The sequence below is a fragment of the Bombus flavifrons genome, chromosome 4 (assembly GCF_040668555.2).
Source record: "Bombus flavifrons isolate JBK064 chromosome 4, iyBomFlav1_principal, whole genome shotgun sequence".
NCBI classification, from domain to species: Eukaryota; Metazoa; Arthropoda; class Insecta; order Hymenoptera; family Apidae; genus Bombus; species Bombus flavifrons.
Window position 1 is genome coordinate 8,723,655 of NC_138445.1, and position 10,562 is coordinate 8,734,216.

Consider the following 10,562-nt stretch of genomic DNA (forward strand, 5'->3'; position numbering starts at 1 on the left):
TTTATTTTGTATTATTTTCTAGAAGATCTACTCCTTCGTACAAACTCTGGTAGTAATATGTAGTGTTTGAAGTGGTATTGCGATTTTTATGCGTTCTCGCGCTTTCAAAATCGCGATTTTCTTTTATTATCGATTTCTCGCTAAAAGCGTTGCACTTGAAATCGAAATCGGTTTCTGTACTAGGTCACGTGGCAATAAGATCACGTGGCGCTTCTGCATACTCCGTTAGAGGGAAGCACAGATAATCTCGAGCAAGCACGACGGCCAACAATCCTTTCCTGTAAATACATACATACGTTATTGTCATCAAAGTGAGGTCGATTAACTAAAACAATGCCACGGCTTCCAAAAATGTAATGCTCGTCGCGGCATTAAAGGCTATATGGAGAGTGCACAAGTGTTTATATGTCACAGTCAGAAGTGACCTAGTTTACAAATGAATTTTCGCTTCTGAATTTTCTTTGGCTATGACCCTGCAGTGAGTGTTCTTGAAGTCGGTGGTCTCCGTGAGACAGTAGCGATACTGTCTCGAAAGTGAGTTCATGGCTGTTTATAGAATGCGGAAGAAAGTAAACGATACCGTTTAATCTGTTTAGAACCAGAATTTTTATGAAATATGAATGTCATTGTGTTTTCTGCGAATGAAACAATTAGGTTACGTTGACAAGAAACACGGTCCTTTACAAGTACTAAACAGCATAATAGCATTTTGTATGTCTATGGTAGGGGTTTTGAGATGTTTTATTTATACAAAATAACAATGTGTGTGAAAGCGCACAACATTGATGTTTTAAACTTACACATTTGTGAATAATCTTTATAAAGATTAGATAAAATCAAGAAATCCATATGAATCAGTGCAGTTATCTATAAAATGTGTTACAGTTCATTGAGAAACAGCAGTAGATCAAGATGAAATATGATTGTTCGAACACTCGTGTGATGACATTAAATAACCACTACACAATCCTAATGAATTATCTCTTACAAATTGGATGTTACATATTTGTACATACGAGGAGTGCATGAAGCAATTTGCTTACATTTACAAAATGCCGCACATAACACGAAAATGGGAACTTTTCCCAGGCAGAAATCGATTTTGCTGTGATGGCAGAGTAATGATGGCACCACAAACTGGAGTATTTTATGTGACTGTGTGCCTCATTGCTGGAACAAGTGGATTATTTTTTGCTTTTGAGTAAGATTATTATTTTTAAAGTAGAAATCACATATAAAACGAAATCATATATATCAAAAAATTGTTCTAACAGTTTTATGTATTTTTTTCTAGTTGTCCATTCTTAGCAGTTCATATAACACCTGCTATACCAGTTATTGGTGGTCTGTTATTTATTTTTGTAATGTCTGCTTTGTTTAGAACAAGCTTTAGTGATCCTGGAGTTATTCCAAGAGCAACACTCGATGAAGCTGCCTATATTGAAAAACAAATTGGTACACACAAATATATTTCTTAGAAATAATTTTCATTAGTTTTATATTTTAATATATTGTAAAGTTATATTCAAGTTTACATTGATTAATTTTATTACAATTAAAAAATTTGTCTTTTACATATTGGGTAAAGAGGTACCAAACAATGGTAATTCTAAAATGTACAGACCACCACCTCGAACAAAAGAGGTATTAGTCAAAGGGCAACCAGTAAAGTTGAAATATTGTTTTACTTGTAAAATATTCAGACCACCAAGAGCTTCACATTGCAGCTTATGTGACAATTGTGTAGGTATGTATACTTATCATGATTTATTATAAAAATTACTTTTATGAGAATCTAGAAATATGTAATTATATTTTTAGAGAGGTTTGATCATCATTGTCCATGGGTGGGGAATTGTGTTGGCAGAAGAAATTATAGATATTTTTATGCCTTTATTGTGTCCTTGGCATTTCTTTGTGTTTTTATATTTGTATGTGCTGTTACACATTTAGTAATGCGTAAGTGTATTAATTAAAGCAAATGAAAGATAAAAAAATTAGATGGTTTAATTTTTTATTTATTTAATTGTAGTCACAAAAGACGTTAGACCATTTTTAGACGCAGTAAGGATATCTCCTGGAAGTGTTGTTGTAGCAGTTATATGTTTTTTCTCTGTATGGAGTATTCTCGGTCTCGCTGGTTTTCATACATATTTAACTACTAGCAATCAGACAACTAACGAGGATGTAAGCATTATTAATTTTAGTCAGTTAGCTGTGGAATTTAGTTTTAGAAATCTCTCATGGGATAGATAAATAAAATCAAGCGATGACGAGTATACACATCAAACGCAGGGCAGATGCTCCTAAAAATATTTCAAAAAAGAATATAAGAAATTCAGTTGGTCTTCCTATTGTGGTACTTTTCGAAATAGGGTATCACACAATGTAGTACTTTACAAATCGAACGCCAGTACCATGACACGTTACGAATTCCATTTTTTGAACAGACGGCAGGTCTTCGAAGTAGATTTACTTTTGGTGATATAACTGGTAAAAATTAGGGAAATGTTTTTTGATGAGACGCGTAGGTTTTGCAGTTCAACTTGTAGTTGGTCGACCAAGTTTCGAAGTTTGTGTTTGTTGAATTGCATGTTCTTCAATAATTTGTTCAACACATTTGATTAAAAAATTTAGTCGACCTAGTTTGGCGTTGTTTTTTTTATATAATACGTCTAAATAAAAAAGCACATAACGTCTATAAGATAGAGAAATATTTTCCTTAGTATTTCTATTATATAATATATAATTCGGGAATAACCGATATACCAAAGAAAATAATCTAATTTTTCTGCAATACATAGCAGTTTTATTGGCAATATAAAGTAAACATACCACTAAATAACAGTTTTATTTCTTCTCACTAAAATTTGGAGTTTTTATAGTAAATGGTAATTTTTTATTTTACACGACGAGTATACACTAAACGCACCGAAATAAAGTTTTTGTTTGACGTGTATACACGTCAAGCGCTGTTAATTGGTTAATAAATATGTATTTGAAATTATTAAACAATTTTAAAATAATTTGAATTATTTTTATAGATAAAGGGGTCATTTTCAATTAAAACAGGACAAGAAAGTTTTAATTTATATAGCCAAGGAAATATATGTGGAAATTGTTTCTATGTATTATGTGGACCAGCACCACCTAGTTTAATTGGTAATTCACTTTTAAATTCGTAGTATTCCCATTTTAATTTTTGGAGATGTTATTTACCTATATCGATTTATATATTTATATATCGAATATATATATATTTATTTTTATAGATCGAAGAGGTATAGTAACTCCCGAATATCGTGCAGAGCAAGAAAGAGTTGGTGGTGACAGTGTAATTACTAATAATAAAACATATGGTACAGTGAAAATCGTACAACCACAGGTATTGAAATATTTATTAATTTCCTTGTATTTTATATATATATATCATGTTGTATAATATATTATTATTTATATATTGTTTTTCTTTTCTTATCATTGCAGTCTAATGGTACAACTGTTCAAACAAATCCCAGCCCAGATCTCACAGGTTCTATGAACAATCTCGTTTCTGGTCAGCATTCACCACAAATTGAATCGATAAACGGTGAGTTAAGCCTTCTAAGGCATACCGCTCATTATCCCGAAGATCTTCCAAAATATCCACGTCGATATATTAATGACATTTATGCTCCGGCATATCCTCGGCAACATTGTTTTCAGGAACCTATGAAACATGTAAAGTATGATACAGAAATAACAAACCCAGATTTTCAAAAATATCCATGTAGGCGTGAGGAAAATTTACATAAATATTCTCATAGGTGTAGGGAAGAGTATCATAGATGTTCAGATAATAATTTGATATACGATCAATGTGTCGGTGATCAAAAATATAGTATTGATCTTCAAAAATATCTACAAAGATATTCTGAGGATCCTATACGATATAAAATTGATGACAAAACCATTTACACTGATCTCCAGAAATTTCCACAATGCTATTCTGAAGATCCAATACGAATTTCTCAATCTCAGCATACTCTTAAGTATAATAACTTGAGATGCACTGTTCACGGTTTAAAATATCCAATATCAAAGAACCTCTTGCCAACTGTTGTAATGTCACGAATATTAGGGGCAGGAGGAATGCCAATTATTGGTCAAAATGCAATAGGACTTGCAGTTAACAGATTTGGTTCAGGACCTTTAAATAATGCTTTTTCTTATGTAGAAAATTCTTTATGTCCAAATGATAGCACTGAAGAAGATCTTTTAAATCAGAGATTTATCATGAGCTCAATAAGCGATAATGATGATATTTAATGTTCTTTATAAGATAATTTTCTTTCTTTATGTTTCTTAAATAATATTACTCCATTTATTGAAGAAAATTAAATGGCTATAATATACTTGTTAACAAATTTTTTAGTATATTAGAATCAAAATAATATAAGTTCTAATTCTATCCTTTATTATTAGCAAAAGCTTATATAAATAAAGTTTTGATGTATATATAAATATTAGTGAAAGTAATAATATCTAAAATGACATTTATAATAATAACAAAGGTAATCATTATTATGATGATTGTTCATGTTTTCTCATATTATAACGTATATAGATCTTTATAAACAAAGAACATTCTAGTTGAATTTGATTGTTAACAACAGAGATTTATTTATTTTTTGACTGTTCAATTTGGTATTGGACATATAGATATTTTTTTTAAAAAAAGAGAAAGGAAAAATTAATATTCTTGTTATAATGTTATATATCCTGACTGAAAATGGGACTGAAATATTAGTTTCATTACAACTTTTAATACTTTATAAAGATATACTTTTTAAAAATACGCGGATAATTAAAATTATTTGTTTTTACATTATAGAGTATATTATAAACAAATGGTATATGATATATTTAATTCAAAGTCAATTTTACAATGTTAATCTGTAACGTCAAACAAAGATTAATTTGAATATACATATTTGAACCATTATCAAGTATATAAGATAAATTTAAGTTTTTTACCGTTTAGCCGCACTTTTTACATGATTCAATAAATTGTATTTCTTTGTTGTTTAAAAATTACGTCCTGTTATCGAGGGCTCAGAGCATACCGTTTGGTAAGTTAATTTTGCTTTATTCCACTCGTCATTGTGTGTATGTTTAATATGAATGAATTGATATTTATTAATAGTTGTTAATAAACACTTTAAACACAATATATACGCCCCACATTATTGGAGACTAATTTCAAAATGTTATATCAATTTAAGGGTTTATGGATTGTGACTAATTAATTAGTTCTTATTACGGGCACTGGGATTGTGAAAATACAATATGTATATAAGTATATGTATAAATAAATATGCACACAGTTTCACATATATAAGGGATATTTTATAGATTTATGTTTATATGTGTAATATCAAAATTGTTGTATATTATACAGCAATGATCATGTAAGTTATTTATTACTATGATTTTTGGTTTTAATCAATATGTACACATAGGAAAAACATTAATATGTCACTTTACTGCCTGGGATATTTTCTTTATTGCAGTTTAGTTTTTATTTATCTTATTCATTTATGCAGCAAAATTACACAGTCAGTACTGCACTTTTGCAATGAGTTGCATTATATAATTTATGTTGCTAATGAGCGTTTATAACAGCTTATTATTGGATTTCAATGGCAATTATTGAAATTCTAATATTTTTTTGTATATTGTATATGACCTGTATATATATTTAAATAATTTTGTACATTTTATTGTTATTAACATTTGTTTTTAGGTAGTACTACAAACAGCGTGAGTCAACTTGTTACCAATGAAGTACCACTAGCATCACTTAATATAGCTCCAATTGATATCGATGAAATCGCTCCGCTGCCTTCCCGTCAAAGTGTTGTGGTTTCATCCACGTTAGATACGTCCTCTATACCTTCGGTAACTGTAACAACACCTTTGTCTGCATCTAGACTTAGATTGTTACAAGATACTACCATGATAGAGTCTGCTTTAGACTTAGATTCGCTGGAAGACGCAAGCGTCGGTAGAGGCAGTCAGGCAGGACTTATAAAAATGGGAGCAGTATAAATAACTGAATCTATTTTATCTAGTTAGATTTTATCTAGTTAGATTATAGATTAAGTTTTTATCTAGTTGGATCATAGACTTTTAAAATTTTCGACGCTTATCGAAGAATAGTGCAGGTCGAAGTTTACCTTTTTCATATTGTACCATCTAACAAATTTAATAATTATTGTATAGCTTGCAATATGTAGATGCACAAAATCCATGCAAGAGTAAAAGAGTAGAATTATTATTTGGTTTATGACGAATTTATTTAAATTTTAATTAATTTAATAAAGGGAATAGCTTGCTGATGTAATATGTCTGTTTTTGATCTGCACTATTTATTCATTACATTTAGCATTGTTAACTTCATTCCAGCCATTTACATCTTTCTTTTTTCATTATATGAAATTAGTAAATGAAAATATTCCCTACCTACAATATACATATATCTATATATAAAATGTGGTGATTTAACATACTATGATACTCTTACTGTTATACATAAGCAGATGATATGTGAGTTAAGGAAAATGTACTGCTTAATTATGTCTTAACATAAATTTATATCTATTTTTCTGTTAATATAAACTCCAACTTCTTATTTTTATCATGCACTGTATTGGAGTAACAAATTTCATTTTTAACTGCAGTAATATGTACATTTTGAAATCTTCATCAAATAAAAATTTATCATTAAATATTGAATTGAAAACAGTGAGAAAAAGTGTGGTAGTTAATATGTGTGCAAATTGTATTATTAGAAAATGTTTATATGCATTTAAACGAATACTACTAAAAATCGGAAAAACTACAATTCTTAAAAATTGTAATCTTAATTTTATTACAAACTAACTGCTACTAAAAGTATGTAGTATTATTTAATTTTACTTTTCTATATTGGTAAACTTTTTCATAATTATCCCTTTTATTCAATTTGCTATGTACAGTGTAAAGAGAATTTTGTAAATATAGGAATTTTCATATATATTAGCATAGTTTTGCAAGCATTTGAACAATTTGTTATAAAGCAAAGTGAATTGTACCAAGCATTTTCAAAATAGGAATATCACTGCCTCATTTATAAATAATTTATGTGTCGCCATTGCATGTCATTATTTAATTTGATGTAATCAGAAAATAGAAATTATTTATACAATGAATTAATGAAAAAAGAAACGATTTTACTAGTTGTCATTTTATCTTATACTGATTGCCATTATATTGATTTTGAGAGTATCTTTTTTGTACATATATGCGTGTATAATATCATATGTATATACTGTGTAGATGTTATTATGATAAGATGATGTACTATAAGTTAAAAATATACCAATATGTTATATCATATTAAACCTACTTCAAAATTCTTTAGCAGGTATAAGATGATGATGATGCACATAGATAATGATTAGTACTTCTCAAAGTGCAGAAATTAAATACTACAGATAATAGGTAAAAGTATCTTTATTCAGTTGTTTTACATCAATTGTATGTATATCTTTACAAAAATATTTAATTATGACACAAAATATTGGAATAAAATTATCGATACAGTGTTATTTTTCGTAGATATTTTCAATTATACATAACTTATAATGTAAGTTAATAATTTAATACTTTTACATAATAATTTGCAGACAACGCGACCGATTGAAGTCTATATGCATAAATATATCATCATCATGTTAAAGCAAATGCTGTTTTTATTTATTATCGTTTTCTTTTGTACTCCCAACATCACGATGATTTGTGTTAAAAAAATGTACATATATTATATTTTACATATTATAGTAAAATATAAATTCGTTTTTTTATAAATATTAATAAAGCTTTTGTATCATGATAGCAAGAATTACGATTAAAACTGCAATACTGAAACTTACTATGTATATTTTTGTTTGATAGTTGCCAGATGAATCTGTATTAAGATCAACAGTTTTCACATCAATTTTATTTTGAGAATAGAATTCTGTAGGATCTGTTAAAAAAAAATTTTATGTTAGTACACATACATATATATAAATACATATAATCTTTCAATCAAGCATGTAATACTAACCAGCTTCGAATTCAATGTCTTTTTGAACATTACTTTCCTGAACCTCTAAGTCTAGGAGTTCTTGCAACGATAAAAGAGCTTCTTGAGGTCCCTCACCAGGAAATAGGTAGTCTGACAATGTTACTTTACTTTCAGGCAATGCTATTAATACTCTTCTTGGAGGTTCGTGTAACGTTATATTTTCTGAGAAAGTAATGAAATGAACAATTTTGTATAACTATTTAATTTCTTATATGGTGAAATAGATACCTTCTGGAGATCCATTTTCTTCTTCAATCAAACTATCCCAATGCATTTCTAATCTACTTGCTAATGACCTTATTATGTCTTGCTTTATTGCAGCGTTAGCTTCTTCGACATTTGCTTTTTGATGGACGAATGTTCTACTTACTAATTGTCCAATCAAACGTATAGATGCATTGCATGGTGTTATCCTCACATCTGAGTTAAGATTCTTTTCATGCTAATAATTCACAAGATAAACTGTTATATTTATTTATATTACTATATATTATTAAAGACAAGTACTTACACATGGAATATATAAATTAATTTGAATTGATCGGTCATTATTATTTTTTTCATTATTTCTACAATTTCTTTCATCTTTCTTGTTTTTACTAATTAGCTCTAATCTATCATCTGGGGATCGAACTTCCCCTTCAATAACAATAAGGGAAGATTCAATGATATCTGACACACTCTTTAAAATATCTTGTAGTTGTTTTTTAAGAGTTTCTGGATCTTTATTAGCAGCAATGAGAAATAGACGATCAAAATCAATAAGTGCCTCAAGTTGATGCCATTTGGTTGCTTTAGCTTGAAATTTCCAATCTACTGGTTTTAATATTTCATTACGGATTTCTATAGATTTACAAGTGTATCTAAAAAAAATAATAGAAAGTTAAATAATGATGAAAAGTAATTGTTAAATATATTACAATATATCATACTTTTGTGTAACACTATTTAAATATAAGATAAGATGTTCTTCATTATTATCCCCACATAAATATTTATTACATGATAAATTTTTTTGCATTGTTGTAAGAACAGATTTTAGTTTTTGTACATTATTATTATTATGTGAAATATCCTCTGGACCAACAATAAACGTTCCAAGGACACGCATTCCACCAGGTAACATTCTAGTAACCTGTAAACAACAATATTAAAGATCCTTTCTTTTTATGATTCTAAATTTTAATTACATTTATTTGATATATTTAAAACGAAAAAAATACATACATGTTTAGCATGATCTGCAACCCAACTCTCTGGTATATCTTTTACTGCTTTAATGTGGTTTTCAGTAGCAGTATTTTGTTCAGATTTTGTTGTGGAACTAAGCAATGTTTCTTCTACTACGTTTTTACCAAGGGGTGGTGGTGTCTTTGCTAAGTGCACAATATAATCTTTTTGACCAGCACTCTGTAATATCAATCATAATTTATGTTAGATGATATACAATGAAATCATTGAAACTTTAACAATATTCCAACCTTTCATCTAAAGCAACAATTCTAAAAAGAACATACGTTAAATAAAATTGTATGTATTTCGTCAAAAATTCTATAAAAATGTACGATTTATATTTATTGAAATGATTTAAGAGTGTCTGTTAAGAAGTACATATGTTAGGACAAGTGACAAGAGCAGAGGTGACGTGAAATTGGAACATACAAAAATCGAACCTGTCCCACAATTAGTCCTATCGTGTATTCATCTGGTTTTGCTAATGACGTCAAATAATTATGAAGACGTTGTTCTGCATATACAGTTCGGCCCATTGCTTTTGATGTTTCTGTAAACACGTAAATTGTATCACAGCCTACTATGTTAACGTTACCAGTGTTATCACTGGTTGTACAGCGTACAAACCATTGACTAAGAATAGGATAGACTATGCATGCAATTCAAAAGAGTGTTCCACAGGCCTTGGTTCGAGCTACACAAGCTATGTAGCCTCTCATGGCATTTTATTATCACATGCGACATTATCGGTTCAGTATAAAATAAGATACCAACGCTACTGAAATGGTAAGAATTATAATTAATGATATTATAGGGTGGAGAGGTAGGAGAAGAAGAGGAAAATGAATTATTTGTTAATAAACCAATGTTGGAATGTACAAGAGTACTGTTAAGATTCTCTGACAATGAGGATTCAATAGAATGGCTAGCGATTGAACGGTAGATAAATTGCGAAGGACAAATTGAGGAAAATCTAAGGAAAATTTTCCGAGAAATAAAATTGGAAAATAAATGTGCTCAGCTGTTGAAAGAAAATAAAGATTTGATATTTTTGTTTCATCTTCACAATCTTCCTCCTGTTTTTTTGTCATTATTTCACTGGATGCCAAATGAGAGGTGTCGTCTGTATTTAATATAATTTGAAATACTTACTCTTAACTTTAACAATATCAAAATT

The 10,562-nt window shown here is 29.0% G+C and overlaps 2 protein-coding genes across 5 annotated transcripts; one reads left to right on the forward strand and one right to left on the reverse strand.

Annotated features, from left to right (window-relative positions):
- The first annotated feature begins 267 nt into the window (after positions 1–267).
- On the forward strand, positions 268–6,871 carry app (Palmitoyltransferase app). Of its 3 annotated transcripts, none has more exons than XR_011173020.1 (10): positions 268–722; positions 886–1,201; positions 1,295–1,455; positions 1,589–1,747; positions 1,822–1,959; positions 2,033–2,187; positions 3,045–3,162; positions 3,273–3,385; positions 3,487–5,111; positions 5,786–5,925. XR_011173020.1 is itself a non-coding variant. In XM_069112021.1 (10 exons), the coding sequence occupies exons 2-10, from the start codon at positions 996–998 to the stop codon at positions 6,088–6,090; spliced, it is 1,458 nt and encodes a 485-aa protein (XP_068968122.1). In that variant the 5' UTR covers positions 276–722; positions 886–995; the 3' UTR covers positions 6,091–6,871. The 3 variants fall into 3 exon arrangements, 1 of the variants encoding a protein (XP_068968122.1); XR_011173021.1 differs by having other exon boundaries at positions 268–534; XM_069112021.1 differs by having other exon boundaries at positions 276–722; positions 3,487–3,589; positions 5,786–6,871.
- Positions 6,872–7,564: 693 nt separating this feature from the next.
- LOC138179351 (protein odr-4 homolog) lies at positions 7,565–10,153 on the reverse strand. 2 transcript variants are annotated; one of them, XM_069112038.1, is made up of 8 exons: positions 10,013–10,153; positions 9,826–9,935; positions 9,380–9,562; positions 9,085–9,287; positions 8,664–9,015; positions 8,381–8,594; positions 8,132–8,314; positions 7,565–8,050 (listed from the first exon to the last, which is right to left on the reverse strand). In XM_069112038.1, exons 2-8 carry the CDS (start codon positions 9,919–9,921, stop codon positions 7,893–7,895), a joined length of 1,389 nt encoding a protein of 462 aa, XP_068968139.1. In that variant the 5' UTR covers positions 9,922–9,935; positions 10,013–10,153; the 3' UTR covers positions 7,565–7,892. The 2 variants fall into 2 exon arrangements, with proteins under 2 accessions (XP_068968139.1, XP_068968138.1); XM_069112037.1 differs by lacking the exon at positions 10,013–10,153 and having other exon boundaries at positions 9,826–10,006.
- Positions 10,154–10,562: the final 409 nt, after the last annotated feature.

Coding starts and splice junctions, on each gene's coding strand:
- app (XM_069112021.1), top strand. CDS start 996: ATGTTACATATTTGTACATACGAGGAGTGCATGAAGCAATTTGCTTAC. Junction 1,960..2,032: donor TGTTACACATTTAGTAATGC/GTAAGTGTATTA, acceptor ATTTAATTGTAG/TCACAAAAGACGTTAGACCA. Junction 3,386..3,486: donor TGAAAATCGTACAACCACAG/GTATTGAAATAT, acceptor TTATCATTGCAG/TCTAATGGTACAACTGTTCA.
- LOC138179351 (XM_069112038.1), bottom strand. CDS start 9,921: ATGGGCCGAACTGTATATGCAGAACAACGTCTTCATAATTATTTGACG. Junction 9,563..9,825: donor TAGGACTAATTGTGGGACAG/GTTCGATTTTTG, acceptor TTGATATTACAG/AGTGCTGGTCAAAAAGATTA. Junction 9,016..9,084: donor TTAAATAGTGTTACACAAAA/GTATGATATATT, acceptor TATTTTTTTTAG/ATACACTTGTAAATCTATAG.